This window comes from Zonotrichia leucophrys, chromosome 10, assembly GCF_028769735.1.
Source record: "Zonotrichia leucophrys gambelii isolate GWCS_2022_RI chromosome 10, RI_Zleu_2.0, whole genome shotgun sequence".
In the NCBI taxonomy this organism is placed as follows: domain Eukaryota; kingdom Metazoa; phylum Chordata; class Aves; order Passeriformes; family Passerellidae; genus Zonotrichia; species Zonotrichia leucophrys.
In genome coordinates, this window is record NC_088180.1 from 6,436,665 (window position 1) to 6,456,483 (window position 19,819).

General features: G+C 41.6%; 3 protein-coding genes across 9 annotated transcripts in view; 1 reads left to right on the forward strand and 2 right to left on the reverse strand.

Moving 5' to 3' along the window:
• Window positions 1–3,877, forward strand: part of MYO1E (myosin IE) — a 76,657-nt gene extending 72,780 nt beyond the window's left edge. The window contains exons 27-29 of one of the 2 annotated variants that reach the window (XR_010441556.1): window positions 1,575–1,781; window positions 2,162–2,331; window positions 2,811–3,877. Coding sequence is in view for 1 of the 2 variants with exons in the window: in XM_064722103.1 (XP_064578173.1) it covers window positions 2,162–2,331; window positions 2,811–2,887 (247 nt within the window). In the remaining variant the exon portion in view is untranslated. The remainder of the gene's footprint in view (window positions 1–1,574; window positions 1,782–2,161; window positions 2,332–2,810) is intronic. The other variant, XM_064722103.1, reaches the window with a different exon arrangement.
• A 1,414-nt stretch (window positions 3,878–5,291) lies between these two features.
• On the reverse strand, window positions 5,292–10,426 carry CCNB2 (cyclin B2). The gene is made up of 9 exons (XM_064722105.1): window positions 10,148–10,426; window positions 8,995–9,123; window positions 8,790–8,915; window positions 8,225–8,395; window positions 7,990–8,148; window positions 7,467–7,703; window positions 6,526–6,666; window positions 5,869–5,979; window positions 5,292–5,554 (listed from the first exon to the last, which is right to left on the reverse strand). Exons 1-9 carry the CDS (start codon window positions 10,274–10,276, stop codon window positions 5,453–5,455), a joined length of 1,305 nt encoding a protein of 434 aa, XP_064578175.1. The 5' UTR covers window positions 10,277–10,426; the 3' UTR covers window positions 5,292–5,452.
• A 379-nt stretch (window positions 10,427–10,805) lies between these two features.
• The window catches only part of RNF111 (ring finger protein 111), a 44,044-nt gene continuing 35,030 nt past the window's right edge, over window positions 10,806–19,819 (reverse strand). For 3 of the 6 annotated variants that reach the window (XM_064722148.1, XM_064722143.1, XM_064722142.1), the window contains 4 exons: window positions 16,206–16,298; window positions 15,203–15,298; window positions 14,267–14,394; window positions 10,806–13,750 (listed from right to left, as the gene is read on the reverse strand). In XM_064722148.1, the coding sequence (XP_064578218.1) occupies window positions 13,633–13,750; window positions 14,267–14,394; window positions 15,203–15,298; window positions 16,206–16,298 (435 nt within the window). In that variant the 3' untranslated portion in view covers window positions 10,806–13,632. The remainder of the gene's footprint in view (window positions 13,751–14,266; window positions 14,395–15,202; window positions 15,299–16,205; window positions 16,299–19,819) is intronic. The other 3 variants (XM_064722146.1, XM_064722145.1, XM_064722147.1) reach the window with 2 other exon arrangements.

Consider the following 19,819-nt stretch of genomic DNA (forward strand, 5'->3'; position numbering starts at 1 on the left):
AGGAAAGAATTTAGTTTAGAAGAAGCAGTTTGCTGATGACTCCCGTGATCTGCATGAAGGGGGGTTCTTTGAGCCAGCAAAAGTACATTTATTTCTAACCATATCAAGAGCAACTTTTTGTGCCAGCAGCCCTGTCTCAGCTGTCAGTCAGCAGAGAAGCTCCTGGGCAGGAGGAGTGTTTATTGTTTATTTATTGCTCTGCACTAAATTACCCTGTTGGCCTAAGCATTATTCTGCTGTGTTATCCACCAAGGCTGATTATTAAGTAGATTAGTTACAATGTAAGTGAGCATTACAGACTTCACAGTTATCAAACAGTAACATAATGTGCACAGTTGATAGATTTTGAGAGTCAGAAGTGCACCCAAGGGTTCCCAAGGAGAAGCTTTCCAGTTCCTAAACACAGAGCCCTCAAGCAGGGTCAGGCATGTCCAGAGGTCTGTGCAGTTGTACTAAATGCAGTCATTTTACCCCACTGTGCCAAGGGTCAGCCATAAGATATTTCAGGCATATTTAGAGCTTTTCTTTGTTAATCTTCAAATAAGAAAGAAATCAGAAAGAAATAGCCACTGCTACTTATTTTACCACTTTCAAACTCATCAGCACATGCTAACAGACACATCTCCATCTTGTAATAACTTCCATGGCTTTTAGTGATGAAAGGTTCTTGTCACATGTCAGCTTCTTCCTTAACTCTGTTACTAATATTAGACTTTACTTGGTCTTGAGACTACAGTTCATGTAACAACAAAACCACATCAGCCACAGGATAAAAGCAAAACCCAACATGCCAGCTGTTCTGCAGCAGTGACAAACCCAAGTACTCCTAGGAAAGTGACATTCCCAAGGCTCTCTTCCTGAGCATGATGAGCTCCTTTATTAATTCCCTGAAAAGAAACAATATAACTCTATTCAGCAGTGGATTTCAGACACAGTTCCTTTGCAAAAGGAAGCTGTGAGCTGGAAGAGGTGTGACTTTAGTATTTCAAAACCAGTGATATATAAGTAGATGCAATTTTTAAGGAGTAGAATTGGGTTTATTTTTAGCAAAGCTGTAAGAAGGGTACAGTGATACTAACAATCCAGTGCAGGACCAAGATTAAAATCAGCAGGCTGCCCCCTGCAGCAAAACATCTCATTCAAGATAGTGGAGTTCTACCACAGCTGCACAAAAGCTGAGCTATTTTCCACTGTGCTGAATTCTTTAATTTCTGTACCTAGGTCTAGGTCTCCACAGTGTTTCCTATCCTGAGCAAAGGCAGTAAGTAGATGCTGAAGAACAGGAGAAAAATCTCTCCCCTCACAGATACACTGAGAACTGAAGTGCTGTTATAATCCATACTTATTTTCTGGTACAGTTCACTACAAAGTTAGAATCAGAGCTTTATTGACAAAATTAAGCCTAGGACTTCATGTAAGTAACTGTAACCCTGTCCTGCAAAAGCCATGTTACATTATCATGGCATTACTGACATGATCACAGTTCATTCTCCTCCACATCATTCCATTTTTAGTCATTCACATTATTAATTTTAAACTGACATACTGAGTCTAATACCTGTTCTCTCTTCCAGCCTTTATTAGCTGATGAGCTGGCAAAAGGCATTTCTTCCCTCTTTCCCTTTCCTAATCTTTGGAGTGGTCACAGCTGTGACAGTTTGTGCAGCATTTTCCCTGCTGCTTCAGAGTTGGCTATAACAGAACAAGTCCATAGATGGCCCTGGAAGCTGAGGGAACTTAAAAGAGATGCAAGTGTCTGTTACAGCTTAGTCACAAGAATGGTAAAGTAGCAAGCCTGTGAGCTAGAACTTTGTTTTTGATACTGAGAAGTGAATCACTGGTGACACTGGGGCAAGGGGAGAGACACAGCCTGAGCTGTGCAGATACCAAGATATGCATGAACTGCATGCACACATTTGCTTCCATTTCACCTGGGGCACTAAATGTCTTCTAGGCATTGGAACTGCTGTTGGGAACTCATCCATTTCCATAGGAAAGAAATGGCAACTCTGTCCCTTTCACAGGGAAGTCTCGCACCGCTATTTTTAATTGTAGTGACATTCGAGAAAATGCATTTTCCCTTTGTGTGCCATTGTTTGCAATGAATGCATTGAGAGGGGTTGCTGGGGCTGGGGTCTCACAGCCCTGCTGTGTGTGGCAGGGTCCGCAGGCAGACGTCGAGCCGCCCGCCGCCCGCCGGGGGCCGGCCCAAGCCGCAGCCCAAGCCCAAGCCGCAGGTGCCGCAGTGCCGCGCGCTCTACGCCTACGACGCGCAGGACACCGACGAGCTCAGCTTCAACGCCAACGACGTCATCGACATCCTCAAGGAAGGTACGGACACACTGGGCTGTGGGCACAGGGAGCTGGGACAGGACTTCCTGAGCCACCCCTCTTCATCTTCTCTTGTGGGGTGTGCAAATTCCCATACTGGCCCAGGGGGCAGAGAAGCCTCCACCCCAGTCCAACCTCTTCACTCAACAGGATGTCACACAGACCAGGGAGCTGTCACTGGGTACTGCAGAGCTGCTCACGTAGCGAGACACTTATTCTGGCTCTAGAGGAAAATTAGCCTAAGTCACAGCTGTAGCACAAGAAGCAAAATGTAATAAACTGGTTCCAACTCTGGGTCTCCAAAGCACCCTCCTCAAGGCAAAATGATGTGGCCAAAAGATGAACACACTCCAAAAATCCTGTCCCCTCATTCCTTCCCAGAAAGGCTCTCACTAAGTGGGCACAGCTTTGCAAGGTTGCCCCAAGTACACAGAAATGCTTCCAGAGCCTCACTCCTTACCTTGCTGTCCTTGTTACAGATCCTTCTGGCTGGTGGACAGGAAGACTACGAGGGAAACAAGGACTGTTTCCCAACAATTATGTCACCAAGATTTAAAAGACTGTCAGAGAAAACTGGCGTGAAGGTACCAGTGGTTGAAGATGTTTCCCCTGCCTTCAGGACACTGTTCTTCCAAGGTCTGCCTTCTCAGCAGTATTTTCACCAGTAAATTGTGTATGAGCAGGAAGAGTTTCCCACAGTACAGACTTTGATTTTTGTCTCAGCACCATACAGCAATGAACTGACCAATTATTTATTATATTTAAAACCTGGTTTAAACACCTAAAAGAATGCTCAGACCTACCATCTTCCTCAAACAGGTGCTTTACAGTCTGGAACCAGGGACTTCTAAAGGGGTGTATTTATTAAGTGCCTTCAGCTCAATATCAGTAACCTTTTTAATTATCTGCTGAAGATAATGTTGAATGCACATTTCCTCTAATGCAGATCATTCTGGGGAACATGTTAATAAGTATGCTGCTACATGTCAAAAAGATTTAGGCTCATTTGGGGTATTACCATCTGAAAAACTACTGTGATGGTCTATTTAATTCTGTACAGAGATGTAATGGAACTGGTTTGTGTTTGCAGGTGTGTTAGGGACTCCAACAGGCACTGTAAGACTTTAAAACAGAAAACCACATAGTACTGTATGATAAACAATGTTGCCTTCTTCAAGATTTATATTATAATATGGCTGGCCCATGTTGGATTTATGTTTAATACTCTACCTGTTATAGGAAGTGTCTTTATGCAGAGCTGTACATTTACAGAAATAGTTATATACTGTATATAAAAACTGGTTATGATAGAAACATGTATAAATGTATAATGCAGTAGTCCACTGTTCTTATGAGGTAGTACTGCTAGAATTTTTATGCCAGGTACTTACAGATATGCACTACTCCTCCTTTTAAATAGCAAAAGCACAGGTCTTACTGCCCAAGTCTGATTGCCTCCCCCAGAGTGGCTGTTGCTTGCCCTGCAGTTCTGAGAATTCCTGCTTTGCCTTTTGATCCTCCATAAAATAAAACACAGGATGATCAACAGGTTTGTTCTCTGTGAAGTTTGTTCTCACATATACAAACAGATCCCTTGACAACAATGGCTTCAGCATTTTACTGCACTGACTTCTAAAGAAAGAATCCCTTTCTTCACTCCAAACCAAATTACTTTCCCCGTGCCCAACTGCAGTGACATGCATTTCATTCTCTCATTTAAGAGCAGTTAAAAAAGCCCTGCAGATGCTGGTATTAAAAGTTGCATAAGCTTTAAATACAGCTAAAAATCTTGAATCACTCCCTCCCAAAGCATTGCCTACATCTAACTTAGGTACACAAACTCCATCTTCTACAGCAGCTGTTTCTGGCAGCCAGAAATTAGGACCTCACTCCAAGGCAGGAACAATACCCACACAAGGAATGAGGCACATTTTTCAGCAGACAGTTTGCAGCCAGTGCTAGGCTTACTTATCCCAGGGGAGAGAAAGATCTCCTGCTTGAGGAGAGGAAACTTTAACATCCTCCCACAGGGGAGCACTGAGAGGTCTAGGGCAATTCTGTAGTGTTGGGACCTTGCCTTCTACATCAGAGCCAGGCACACTCATGAAGAGATGCTGGAAGGGAGGTACTGAGTTCCATAACCTGGGTACTATCAAAAGGTCTGCTTTAACGGTACTTGTACAAGATTATTTTAACAAATAGACATACATGAGGCATTGGGGCAGAAAAGTTGCATTACTTATATGCTTGTATTCCCTGGGCATACAAAAAGATGCTGACACTTAGATTAGAACCACAGACAAAGGCAAGCAAAGTGCCAAGGAAGTGACAAGAACTGCCTTGTGCTGGGTTTGACTCTGTGTTCCCAGGTACAGAGGCTTATTGGAGAAGCAGGGGGAAAAAGATGTGGGCAAGCAAACAGATAATGAAAAACCTAAGAGGGTTCTTGTCAGGAAGTGGAGGTGTCAAGGGTGAGCTGCTTTCAAAAGATGTCATGGCCACAATTCCACATCTGTATTCCCTGCACAGCTGTTAGCATTACAGGAGACTTTCAGTTCTTCTACCTTCGCTCCCTTTGTTAAGCACACAGAGAAACACAAAGATTTACAAGGGTAATACCTGTTAAAGATAGCCTACATCTTTCCCCACACTTGAAGATGGCTAACTCCAAAAAAAAAAAAAATTCCAGTATACTTTCTTGAAATAAGACACTGAAGTACATATTTAGTGTTCTTTAAGGTACAACAAAAAAACCTGTCTGCCTCCTCTATCTTAAGAGTGAAATAAGTTAATAAATATAGTGCAATATATAAAGCTTGGAGATGCTCTCTGGAAACAATCACAGAGAATAATCAAGCCCATTTAACTGCAAGTTGTAACAATCACCTATTTAGTCAAATGTCCCACTTGGACATTAGATTTCAATATGTAGGTTGTACCTTAAAGAGTCACACTCAATATTTAAAAGAAAGGAGTTTTATTTTTAGGTAGAAAGCTGTATTACAAAGCAAATTAAAACGCCACCTTCAGTGTGAGTCAGAAGTGTCTGTGGGAGCTGGAATGCTATGTACAAAAGCAGGAAACAAAGTGCAAACCCCATCAGCCCTGGCTGCCCAGGGCTTCACAGCAGCGATGCAGCCAGATCCTTGATGATCTCACTGTTCAGCTGAGGGATGGTGCTGATGGTCAGTAGTTTGCTGCTTGCATACTTGTTCTTGATCGCCTGCAGAGAACAGATACACAAACGTTTCATGCATACACCATTGATACTCAGGCAGGTAATTTTGGGGCAGCTTGCCTGTCTGCTTGAAAAACAAGCAAACAAACAAGGCTGGCACTGAACCATTTTGCAAAGTAACAAGAGCACAATTTGTCTAAAAGGTGCTGCTGTTAACATTAATGCAAAAGCCTCTTCTAGGCTTGTCAGAGCAGCTTATGCTTTAAGATAACATACAGAGTATTTACCTAAGGAGCTACCATATGCAGCAAAGATAATTTTGATAACATTAGAGAAAGGATTTAAGTAGTTATACTTACAGTGTATTTTGTTAACTTCTCATTCACTTTGACTACATTCTTGGCCATATGTTTCATGGTCATCACAAGGCTGTCTTCTGCATAGCCAGTGTAGTACTGCTGCTTTGTACCCTGCAGCAAAATGGTCACAAACTTGAGATTTGTGAGGGAGGAATTGCTGCTTGAGGCACAATCACTTCAGGCAGCAAACACCCCAAGCTCACAGCTGAGCCTCAAGTGCTGGAAACTAGCTGTCAGTTAAAATGACAGATCCAGAGGCATCTGATGGGCAGAAGTCTGTACACATCAATTTCACAGACCATGCTTTTAGACTGAGCACAGGATAAAAAAGCAACTACCAGCTGAATTACAACTCACTACTCATGGTCCGTAACTTCATTGTGCTACATGTACTGCAAGAACTATGAAAATCTACTTTTACAGTGTAGCTTCAGTAACTCAAAGCTTTCATGAGAAACCCCTTTTGTACCCCAGTATTCACAGAGAAAAGGATTGTGAGTTTTTACTGGTACATTCCTTATTCTACCTGCCACTATGCATCAGGCTGCCCACCCATCATTCCAGCACCAGCACTGTCACCAACTAAACACGATTTTTAAAGTACTTTTTTATTAGCTGGATTCCACAGTGAAGAACAAGTTTGATTAAAGTGCTCACCCATTTGGTATGTCCCAGAACCCTCTGAGACAGGCACAGGGCAGCAGCTGCAATCTCTGAGGGCCGGTGGTGCACCATGTCATAGTCTACCAGGGTCAGCTCCATCAGGTACTTTGCCAGAGTGTGTTGCTTGGCATCGGCCTAGCAGGGTGAGAGCTTGTTAATCCACAGTTTCACTTCACTTTAGCATTATCACTCAGAATTGCTTATTGTGTTCAAAGAACAAAACAAAAATAGCAAAATCTTTAGTACAGTTTAGGGACCATCCTTTTAACAAGACATTCCTCTCAAAATCAAGACCAGCAGCCATTTGGAATTTAGACACAAAGTCAAGAGAGGAATTATAACAGAAATCTGCAGTATCAGGTACAGCTGTGCCCAATTAGGGACACTAATGCTCCCTCTGTAAAGCAGACTAGGGAGGGGAGGTGTAAAATGACTTAGGGAGAAACTTATTTGAGTTACCCCGTGGTCTGCTGTGGTAACTGAAACCCACCTCAAGTGCAGACAGTCACTTGAATATAATTACTGAGGTGGAGAAAGAAAAGGGGTGGGTCAAAGAGAAAGCTTATCTTTTGATTCTTAAATAACACAATATTTACAACCAGAAGTTACAAAGAACTGCAACACTGCTAGTGTTTTACTAATAAGTACCCAGATCACCAGGATTAAAAAGATTAAAAGCAAGGCTTCTTAGTTTAACAGTAAAATTACTGCCACTAAGGCTGAACACGGGCATCAGTGAATAGAAATGTGAAATACTACTGGCTGCCACAGTGACATTGCCGTGTTAGGCCACACGGTGGAGTTTCTGAGCTGAGCATTGCTTCATCCAGCATTTAAGCTGGAGGAGGAAAGGTCACATGATAAAAACACCAGAAGCAATCCTTATAGGCTTTACCAATAGAGGGAAGTGCTGGATAATGAGTAAAAGTACCCACCTCCCCAGCTTTTGATGCTCTTCTTAAGAAGTGAATTGGAAGAGGTCTCCCCAGGTCAAAGTTTAATTCTTTAAGAATAATCATTTCCATTTCTCTAATTTCATTACTGGTGTAGGAATTGTCAGTAATATAAACAAAGTCTGCTACATCAGGAGACAAGATCTCTTCATATTTTGAAGCTACAAGCATCGCTGTTACGCCCACCAGCTGAAGCTTCTTGCGAGGTACTGGATGATTCTGCAACACAGACATTCAAAATGCAGGCCTTGAAGTGTCAAACTCTAGATAATCAGATTCATATTTATCAGTTTAGAATGATGAATGAGGTTGTCACTCTAGGCAAAGGTGTCTGTATAGGCTCAAAGAAGGCAGCAGCCTGAGTTAAGGTGCTGCACTGTCACAGCTCTTACACACAGAGCAGATGCTGCTGATCGTGTGATTTCTAAAGACAAGTTAAATCCTGAACTCCTTGACAACCATAGCAAGTGAGCAATTCCCGAGCATGGCCTGGGGGAGATCTCACCTGCAGGAAGCGATCCATGATGGCCACACACATGTAGAGGGTCTCCTGCAGGAGGCGGAACCTCGAGTGCACCTGCACGAGCCAGTCCACCAGGATGGCGCGCATGCGCCCGTTGATCGTCCTCCCGTCCAGGTAGTGCGGACGGACGGACTGCTGCAGCTGGGGGGACAGACAGGGGGTGGGTGAGCAGCCAGGCAACCCCCCGAGACACCAGGGCAGCCCTGGGGCACCCTACCTCGAGCTCCCTCAGGTACAGGTAGATGTCTTTCACGTAGTCACTACACAGCTGGGGGTTCTCAGAGTCCTCTGCATCGATGTCCTGGATGTTGTTGAGCAGCACATCAGAGAAGGCCTGGCACAAATCCTCCTCCTGCATGGACACATCCATAGGGACAGGAGACAGAGCCTAAGGAACAGATCACATCTGTTAACACAGATCCACTGGGTAAGTTTCACTGTTCCTTTGTTTCCATGTTTCACCGGTCACCAACGCAACTTCTTTAGATGGAAGCTTGGGCTCCAGCACAGCAAGTTTCCACTGATATACCACAAACACAGAATCCCAACATCTTCCAGTAATTGCCAGCTAAAGCAGAAACTTCATCCAGTACTTCAGCAGCTCATGCTGCCGCTTGAACATCATGCATTATGCTTAACTACAACATGCATTAAACCAAAACCTTGGTACAGAGACTTTGTTTCTTCAGCAGGAGAACGAGATAGAGCCACAGATAAAACTATTGTGAAGGTAGAGCTCAAAGTTGCAAATCAAATTAAAGAACAGTATCATCAGTTCCTACCTTTGGAACATCAGTTTCTTTGTTTGCTTCATTTACAGCAGCTGGACCTTTAGGCAGTACAGTTCCATTTGTCACCTTGCTAGATGCTTTCACAGGCTTTGTAGATGCTTTGAGGCATTCTGTTTTCTGTAGAGAAAACATTTATTATTAGTACAGGGCAGCAATCCAACTTCTCCCTGTATAGAGATTTCAAATGTTCCTTTACCTTAGATATGTGTGTTCCTCTTGTTGCAAACTTATTTCCTATTTCCTCCAAAGCAGACCTTTTGCCAGTCACTTGAGTTTTTGCTTTACTTCTAAGGTCAGGCACAGCATTCTCCGTCCCTCTAGCGATCTAAAATGATAAAATTGCAAAAGTTTAAGACTCAGAGACCAACAACTTTCCAATGCCTGACTCCATTACAGACTTACCACCACTGTACCTACTATGCATTACTCAACCAGCTTTTACTTCTTAGTCACATATATACATATATTTAGAGGAAGAAGTCTCCTCTCTAGGTTCAGAGCACTGTGCTTCTAAACGGTGCTGTAAAAGTAGGCAATGCACCCCATCTCAAACTTTTTAAGGTCAGAGTGCTCACCTGCAGTTAAAAGCTCTCGCACTTGCACACTTTGTAACTCTGGTAGCGCCCCCCAGGGGATGCATAAAGCAAATTCCTGGTTAAACACATAGCGTATGAATTGAAAAGCTGTGCTGCACACGCAAAAACTAATATTCTTTGTTATGGACAGCAATTAAACCACCAGGCTTCAGTTTTTTTCGTGGAGTTCACTTTAACCCATTAGACAATCGCGACAGAAGCGAGGCTCCTGCAGTCCCTGCCTACGCCTCCCTCTAGGGCAGCTTTAGCTTTTTCCCACTCCCACGTTCCCCGCTGTTCTGCGGGGGAGGCGCGGGCGGCCAAGGCCAGCCCGAGGCGGGGGCAGCGCCCGCGCTGCAGGAATGGGGTCCCCTCCCAGCGCTGGGCCGCAGTTCGGCCCGGCCGCCGCCCCACCCGCCGAGGTACGGGAGGGCCCGGTTAGCCTGAGGGCCGCTCCCGGACCCCCATCGGCCACCCCCAGCACCCCACCACCTCCCACCCTCCCCCCCACCCCAGCCCCCCCCCCCATCCCCCCCCCCCCCCCCCCGCGGCAGGGCCGCCCCCGGACCCCCGCCGGCCTGAGGGCCGCCCGCCGACCCCCATCGGCCTGAGGGCCGCCCCCGGACCCCCGCCGGCCAGGCTGCGGCCCCCGCGCCACCTGAGGGCAAACACCGGCGGGGCCCTCGGCCACCCGCGGCCACTCTCTCGCCCACCGCCCCGGCTGCTCCTCTGTCGCCCCCGCGGCCCACCCGCCGCCCTCACAGGGGTACTCACAGGGGCACGGCGTGTCACCTGCAGCGCCATGGACACAGACACAAGGGGGCCACTGTCGCCGCTCCGCACACAACCTTTCCGCTCTCCAGCTAAACCGGTGGCCGCTGCCGCACGCTGCCGCGGCTCCATTTAAACACTGTCCTGCCCTACTATTGGACAACTTCGTACAATGCACGCGTCCGATTGGTCCGTCTGCACAGGCCCCGCTCCAGCAGGAAAGGGCTGCAGCGGCTTCCGGTGCGGAGGGCACAGCGGCTCCCTCAGGGGCCGGCGGGGTTTAACCTGAACCGCACCGGTACCGGCACCGGCACCGCGCCCGAACGGCCCCAAACGCCTCCCCGCGGGCGCTCCCCGCTCGCGACAGGCAGCCGAAGGTTCAATAACGAGTCCCGAGATTCAGGAACTTCAACGTTGTCTAAACCAACAGAAAAGTTTACTTGCAATTCTCCAGAATTGCACTCTTAAAATAAGCACTGAATTCCAAGGTTCCCATTTAGCAGGATAATTAACTTCAGCTGAACGCTGATCCTTCACTAACAGTTTCTTCTTAGGCAGTACCTGCAGTAAAATACGTGTAACCGAAAATGTTTACGGATCAAGACTTCAAGAGGAAGACAAGGGAAGGGGGAAAAAATTGCAAAAGAAACAGATTTTGAATGATACCAGTCTAACATTTTATTTATTGCATACAAAAGGATTTCTTTTGACAATGGAATTTTATATGAAAAGTAATTTGATGCATACTGTTGAGAATCTTATCTTTAAAGATGCTGCAGAAAACTTAAGGCAATGCATCTAAGCATATAAAGCACAGTAAGTGGTGGAAATTTTCAAAATGAGACGCCTATTCCTTTTCCTTCCCTTAAACTATGGTTAAGTCACAACTTTCTGGAACAGAATTAAGCTGCAGCTTTTTAGCCCCTGCAATAGCATTAAGATCAGAACACTGTGATTCCTGACAAATACCTAAGTGTTCAGCATCACATTACAACGTTATGCATACATTTAAAAGCAAGACAGTATCAGTAGCTATTATATAACAAATCAATTCATGGATCACTAAAATACCTCTAGTACCAGGCACTCAAATTAGACCCATAAAATATTTCCTTAAAAAGAAAAAAAAATCCCCCCAAACCTGTGCTTCTCTGTCCTGTAAGGAAGCCAAAATAGATTCTATCACACACCCTGGGTCTCAGTAACTTCAGAGGCCCTGGGGTTTTTTCCCATATCTCTCAAGTACCTTCTTGGAAACTTTTAGAAATGAGTATCATCAGTCTTGAAGCATTAGTGGTCAATTAACTTCTTTTCAACAGTCACTAGAAAACACAATGTGTCTGTTCAGTCCTTCCAGTTACTTTTATTCATTCTTAGCAGTGAACAGATTAATGCAGCTTCAACTTTGCAGTCACTTTCAGTTTCCTACAGCCAGAATGTTCAAGAAGCTTTAGCATAAACCCAAGTCACGTTTTGAAGCAGTTCAATCTGTTGCCTCTCTCCCATATCCCCCATCATACAAGCGCAAAGTGGTTTTAAGTTCCGTTTCAGCAATGCCATTAAGCTTGAGCAGGTCCATTTATCACACATGCTGGAATAAAATTTCTCTGTTTAAAGCCTCAGTGCCAGAGGTGTGAAGTTTGTTGCCAGCAATAGACACTGTACTCGCAAATGCTACTACTAACAGGTAAAAAAAAAAATCAAATAAAAGGGAAGCAGCTTTAACCATACAGAAACAGGCATCAAATTCGATAAGGTAATATTCATAAATGGATTTTTAGTGTAAACATAAGAATTTATCTTCTAGGTTTACTGTAAACCGTTTTACACGTAATCTGATCATGAGAGACAAAGACATGGAACTGAAGGTATTTATTATTCAATCCACTTACAAAGCAGGTGGCTTAATGCAAGCTAATTGGCATGTTCATATATGATCCCCAAGGAACATCTTTTTCCAAAGTGACAGTAATGCTGTCTCAATGTTTTTGCACATTTGCACTTTGCAATGTTGAGCACATTTAAATAAACTATAATCTATTAGATGTGAAAGAATGTTGATGAGCAACTGGAATCCTGATATGGACTAAAACCTCCTTCAAAGGCAAAATGTTAGTACATTATAACTTAATTCTATATACTATATTATGCAGCAAATCTTAACTATAGAAAAGATTTCAATCAGTGATGGACTGTTGGTAATTTATAAAGAGGGAATCTATGATCAAGGCAAAAACTAGGGAACCACATAATTTGTGTCTCAGTTTCTACAGGAATTTTACAGGCTTTCAACTTACTAATGAAAAATAAAAACAAGAGACAAGTGGATTTAGCTAACTTTATTAACTTTAAATCTAATAAAAATCCCAAGACAAGCCTGGAATCCTTAGAAATTCTATGAATTCACGTATATAAACCCAAACAAAAACCCTGCAGCTTTAAGTCCTTATTGAATGGTTTTATATTTTAAAAAAACACAAACCAACAAAACCCAAACAAATAAACAAAAACATAGCCAAAAAAAAAAATTCCCAAAAAAACCAACCCTCAATGTGCGCAGATACTTCAACTTAAGTTAGCAGAAGACCAAACAGATTCTAAGCTCTTTTTCCATGTCCCTAATAACTCATTCAGTCTGCAAGTATCTACAATCCAGCTAACTGAAATCAACATTTAGTGTTCACTAAGAGCTGTTTCACAGCAGCATATATTTAAGTTAGGGATTCAAATTTCTAGACATAGAAGAAAATGATAAATACAATCTGAACAGCAGTCTAAATGTTTAATATTGACATTCAAATATATCTGCATTGTGCTGAAATTTTTAAAACGAACACAAAAATCTGATCAGACAAAAACTCTGGTGATGAGTATGCTATATGTATCAGTCAAACTGAATATAATTCATATTCTGTTCCCAGTATTAAGGATGTTATTTGACTCATAACTGATCTTGTAAATATACAGCAGCCATTTTTTCCTAATTAAGGAATGTCTCAATACATAATATTATCCTTTTCTAGATGATCTTTATACATTTCAACTAAAATATATATGATCGATTAAATTAAGGAATTCAAGGTTAGTAATGAGTGAAATCATACTTTCAAAGCTTGATACTACATAAAACAAACCAAAAAAGAGACCACACAATTCTACTTACTAAAGCAGCTAATCTCGCCTGCAAGTCTGGGGTCACAAAGCCCATAATATGTGCAAACAAATGCAATACAAGGAACCATGCAAAAATACAGTAATGAATTTAAAGAAAAAAATGTAAAACAAAACAAATTTATAAATACACTGAAACTCAACTGTCTTCTACATAAACTGTAGGTCTAGCATTAGTTGTACCATATAGCAGAGCCAGCACTCTGGGTTCAATGCTTCCAAATCTGCGCAGGTAAGTCATGCCATCTTTGGTTGACTGCAGTACCAGCAAGGATGAGAGGGAGTGACAGGGAGGACAAGAGTTCTGGAAAGCAGTGTCAACTTTCACTAGGCAGCTGAGCCTCAATGTCCACTCTGCAAATGGGGCACTTCTTGTTAGTAATCAACCACTGATCTACACATACTTGGTGGAAAAGGTGCATACAGGGAAGGCGCCTGTCATCAGAACACAAAAACATCAGTGTTAATAAAGCATTTCCATATCAACAACCCCATTGGGAAAAAAACAGTGTGGGCTTTGCTACTGCAGCCTGCTCTTTCTGTTTTCCCAGGTTTCATAGCCTTTCCAGTTGCACATGCATTCTGTCTAGTTCCAAAGAAATGGATATGGGCAATGAAGTCAAGCATCAACTGGCTTCTGCCATATTAGCCTGATTTAAACCTGCTGCAGTTTAAGTAGCATTACTCCAGAAACACTGACAGTCCTGATTAATTCAGGGCATCAGCTTGGGCTCATGTTATAACACAGTCAAACTAAGGAATAACCCACACTCTACCTAATGACAATACAGACTGAACAATGTGCATTTTCAAGTGCAACTTGTTTTATTGTATTAGTTCAATGCAGTAGTAAACTGTAACTGTTAACCTAAGCAGTACTGCAAAGCAGGGCACCAGATTCAAGTATGGTGCCAAAGCCAGAACATTAACATTATATTCAGTGTTATTTACCTGACATCTTCACCTTCCTCCAATATAGACAAACAGATGGTGCACTTTTCCTCTGTGTCTTCTTCTGTTCCTTCCTCCCCATCTTGTTTGCAGTGCAGTTTCCTCTGTGAGAACCAATCAGTTGTTACCTTGTTAGTAGAGATGACATTATTGACAAACTGAGTAAAATCTGTTTTTGATACATATTCAACACATATTTCTTTGAAAACATTTTTTAATACTTATTAAAATATATTTGAATCAAAATGATCCAGCACTTGGAGCAAAACCCAGGACATTTCAGATTTAACTACTGTTAATTACAAAAGTCTACTGGAACCAGTCCTTTTACTTATTGTCTATGTTTAAATATCTTAATTTCATTCATGTAGAGGCAAACAAAAATCCTTTCAACCTATTTATCAAGTATGAAAAAAGTGTCATGTGGATAGGATTGTATCTTGCCATAGGCTGAACTCTCGATCAGAGACAACCCCAGTTACCAAAACTCTGTACCCCAGTTCAAAACCTCCTGGTGTTCCAGTCTTCCCCATGTGTTCAAAGTAAAGGTTAAATTGATATATACCAAGCAGGTAAGCACTGCAAAGTGTTTACTGCAAACAAAGCTTTAGTTTGTGAGCTATCACTGAAGTCTGTTATTTGCTATTACCAGCAGTTATTTCACTACTCACAAGGCTACTCATAACTACTGGACAAGTTAATCATATCAAAGCACTCCTGTTTATCACATCACAGTAGCTCTTTATCTAAGGAACTAATTTTAAGTTTTCCTTGTGAAACAAGTGGCACTGTAAGCTTTGTTTACAATCCTTGAAATTTCAAGATACAGGAAACATGCCCTCTTTGAAGCTGACATTTCTGCAGGCTTAAACTAACCATTCACATTACAAGTTCAAACAAATATTACAGACATGGCACAATTTGAGAAATCCTCACCTTTTTGTATTTATGTGGATATGTGCATCTTTCTATAGTTCCCTGTGTTGCTCCACGATTAACATTGCCTAGTCGTTCCTCCAAGTGAATCAGCTCCTAAAAACCACGAAGGAATAAACAGTTTAAAAACTATTCTTTCAACTACATTGAGGAAGTATTAATTTTATTCTAACCCATTTTTAGAATGACAAACTCTTATTTCCCAACTTAATTAACCATGGGCAAAGCCAAAAAGAGTATGTTGTGTGGGAAAAGTGATGGGCTTCTGTAGAAAAACCCACACAACACAGTCTGGTATTTTAAGTTCTAGGGAAATACTATTTTATGACAAAAAAAATGAGAGCGTTTGTCAGATAGGAATTGCTATCAGTATGTTCACACATACTTCTGTGTCTAATGAGGAAAAAGGCAATTAAAACATGCTATGTAAATATTTGCTTTCTAACAGTCATTAAGGGTCTGAAGAGGAAAAAATAAAGTTGCTTAAGTTGAAATACAATGACTGATTTATTCTTCTCCAGCAATAAGTTTATTAGAACCATGAGATGTCACTGTAGAGATTTTCAGTGGACTAGGTCATTAACTCTCTGCATCTGATACCTTTTATGTTCTCCTGGCTTTTTTCCTTCATTCCATTTCAATTCCTGCACTATTCAACAGGACAGCACTGTTAGCATGGCCAAGATTCAGCCTCACTTGGAGGATCCTGGCACTCAGAGACAGCCCTGCCTTCTCCCAGAATGTGCTACTCAGTCCTACCAATGGCTGGTGGGCAGAGCAAGATGTCAGGTCACTGCCACCTAACCTGCATTGCCAGGGCACCTTTTCCAACTTTGCAATTTGCTTTTGTCCCACTCTACAATGGTAAGGGCACTCTGTAAGTAAAGGATATTTTCTTTATGATTATTTTCCATCTATGTACAGAACTAGCTCTATCATACACCCTCCCCATATTCCCTCATGACACATTTTGACATATATCTAGTTTTATTCTATTACAAACCTCAAAATTGCCCCTGAAAGGGCCTCTGAATGATGTTCCATCCAATCCCGATGAAATGTAACGGATGTGAGGGTAGCCCGCCATGTCTGGTACCTATTCAAACAGCAGATGTTAAGTTAAACCTATTCAGAACAGTTTCACTATTTTACTGTTCACTTTGTAAAGTTTAAGTTCCTTTTGCTTTCATTGAATCACTTTTTACACTCCTCAGCCTGAGCATACAATTCCAACTGACAGCACAGCACAAACACCACTCTGACACAGCTAAACATAACCAGAAGCAGCACAGAAGTGAGACTAAGTCCTCTCCTGGAATCTCTCCACATCCACATTACAATTCTCAAGTCTCAAAATCTCAGCCTACATTATATAAGCCACCATAAATATCCGCCTATTCTTGTAAACAGAGCACCTAACAGCTACACATGAAGTTATGAAAAGGACTCGCTACAGATTCTCAAATATAAGCTTTTGGTACCACAGAAACAAGGCTAAAAAACTCAGTCTGGGAAAAGCAGCAGACACTCTTATCTGACTCAAAAGAACTGAACATCTTCAAACACACTTTAAATTTAGAGGCCTATAAAAACTAACACTCAAAACTCACATCTAAAGTCAGTTAACTCTACATACACTCTACAGCCAAGCATCCACTAAACTCCTTGCACAGTAACAGACAGAAGCAGTGAACAAAGCCCAGTGCTGTATCCCACAGGCCCTTCAAGCACCAGCACCTTCACAGAGCAAAACTGAAGGATAATTTCTATAGCAGGGACCATCTGCACTGCAGGGCTGCTGCATTCCTTTTTTACTCCAGCAAGATGAGTGAATAATGGCATTGACTTTTTGTCAGGAACATTCCAATAGCAATCTTTAATGGATAGGCAAAAAAAATCCAAAATGATCAGCAAGATGAGGTTTACTTCATCCCATAGCACACCAACAGGAAGACTGTAAGCAGCAATTCACTTGGAAATACTTGAGTACCATCTTCCTTTCTGTGCTATCAGCTGATAATGTCCCTGCTGTTGTATGTGACAGTTCTACATTCATGTCATGAAGCTGTTCACTAAACTGATACCCCAGATACTATTCATGAAGTCACATATTCACATGTTGCTCTTCTTTCCATCAAACACTTCCAAGTTCAACATATATAAAGGTGTAAAACTCAATTAATGTATTGTGGAAAAGCACAGACCTAGACAAAGCTACCCACATCAAAAAAGAGACCAATAAGCTGCCTTGCTACAGTTTTCAAATCCAGTCTTGTAACTAAAAGCTGACAGGGATAGGCAAGATTCCTCTGCCCTAAATAATTTTTTTCCAGAAAAGAAAGGCAGAATCTTATTATTTTAAAGCAGTTTACATGGTACTTGTTAAATGACAATGTAGTGCCAACATCTGCCACAATATTGATCTTAAATTTTAACAAGCAAGAGTAATAGAAACTGAAGGTGCATATCAAACCCCTTTATGTAAGTAATATCTGTTGGTATCATAGGTCTTACTGTTTGACAATATAAACTGTAGCTGTAACTAAGGAATTTTGGGGGAGCAGATTAAAAACATGCCGATTTGTAAGAAATCTGTCTCAAATAATCACTGATTTATGATTCATTCTGCATTTAAGCATGTAATTCTACTTCAGCTTCCAATTACAGAAGAGGCATTTAAAGAACTGGGTCATTCACTCTCACTATGAACATACTTATTGTGCCAGGTTTCACAAGGCACAGATCTGTCTGGCATCATTTGGGAAATCTGATTGTCTATTATAACACTGACAATCAATGGCCACCACTCAGAGGAAGGGAACTCCTGACAAAAACTAACCTAAGTCTCAGAAGTGATATTCAATGCTTGGTGTTTTATTGACCAGGGTTTGAAATCAGTGTTTTGGAAAACAATGCATCTGCTAGTGCAGATACTGCATCATTCCAAGAGGTGCAAAGTCACAGATGTACTGCTGGAATTCCATAATGGCAGTTCCACTGCCTCAGCAGTCAGTTCACCAACTGCAGTGACATGCACCTGGATAGCTCTTCTATGTGGAACAAATTCTGCTACTGGAGACTAAGAAATCTATTAAAATTTACTTTAACAGTACAAAACCAAAAATTGTTCAGAGTACCTACCACAACAAACTATTGAACTCACGACAATAGAAATGTTGTGTGGGACAATATATTTGCATGCTAATAAATTGGCTTTCATATTATCCTGACAGGGCTGGCATAACACCTCTGCAAAATTACCTGAACATTCATTATGTACAGGCATTTTTATAAAACACCCTGAGAGCACAGCTCACATTTCTGGTCAGGTAAATTGCTACTCTGAAAAAACACCTCTAAGAACAACAAAAAAACAAAACAAAAAACCCCCAGTTCTTTTACTCCTGCAGAATAAGCAGTCTGCTAACACAGGAAGATTTTAACTAAGTACATTTGTGACTACAAGATAAAGATTTGCAAGAGAGAACTATCAATAATACCTAACTAAGAACAGTCATACTAAAATCCCTTTGATAGTTACCACCAAGCTTCAAATGAAAAAAGATTTCAGCTACCTTGAAGAGCTTCACACATAAGCAGAAGTGAGTTTTCACTAAGCTTTCATAAAGAATGTAAGAAAAAAGGAAAATGTTAAAGCTAATGAAGAATGTAAGCAGTTAAAGGCAATGCCAGTCTGCATTAAATGTTTGTATATATTCTTTTGGATGCAGTCAAATTAAAATATGTACTTTAAAGCAATATATTCTGGACCTGCAATTCCAGCACAAGTCTGCCAGGAACTGTAGAAGTATCATTTGTTTCTTGTTTTGAACTTTCTATTGATACTGTCCATGACCACAAAAATCTGCAGCAACTACAGTAATTCAAGGCTAAGTCTGAACCATTCACAACACAAACATTCTCAGCAGTTTGAAACATCTGACCTGCAGGGAAGGCTTTCTTTCTTGCTACTCTCTCCTTTAAATATCCTTTATCTTTGTAGGATCTTTCTGCTTTTTCAGTGGAGAGATTCCTGCCCTGCATGGTACTACTAATCCTGTCCAGCCCAGCCTCCATGGCTCACATAAATACAATTTCATGTGTATTAGAACAAATTCCCAGTGTGAGCCTTTTCAGTTAACGACCTGCTCAGCTACTGTCAATACACAAGAAGAAGTAAAGCTCATCATTTAATGTCTTAAGCCAAATATAAACAGGGAAACGCTGCATTTTCATAGAAAATCATTGGGTGAAGGAATCCAATGAAGTACCATCTGCTGCACAGATAAAACCCAGTGGTACCTGTGCCTTAGGGGAACATAAAATGAGGGCTCTTCAACAGTGTTTAATCTACAAAAAATCAAAGAACAGTAATTCATGTTTATATTATTAAAAAAACTAGAAGCTTTTTCTTAAAAATGCAATTCTTCTTAATGCAGCTAATCAAGGCTATTTCAAACATGAAGTTCATCTTGAACTACTCATACTACATCAAGATACAGCCTTAAGTGTTCAGGTATTACACAGAAACTTGTGGGCTTTTGGTGTACAGAACAGCTGCATCTCTCAGAGCTGCAAGACCTGTATGACTACACTCTGAGCAATATTATTCTGACC

Coding starts and splice junctions, on each gene's coding strand:
- CCNB2 (XM_064722105.1), bottom strand. CDS start 10,276: ATGGAGCCGCGGCAGCGTGCGGCAGCGGCCACCGGTTTAGCTGGAGAG. Junction 8,916..8,994: donor GAGGAACACACATATCTAAG/GTAAAGGAACAT, acceptor TTTTCTCTACAG/AAAACAGAATGCCTCAAAGC. Junction 8,149..8,224: donor TGTACCTGAGGGAGCTCGAG/GTAGGGTGCCCC, acceptor CTGTCCCCCCAG/CTGCAGCAGTCCGTCCGTCC.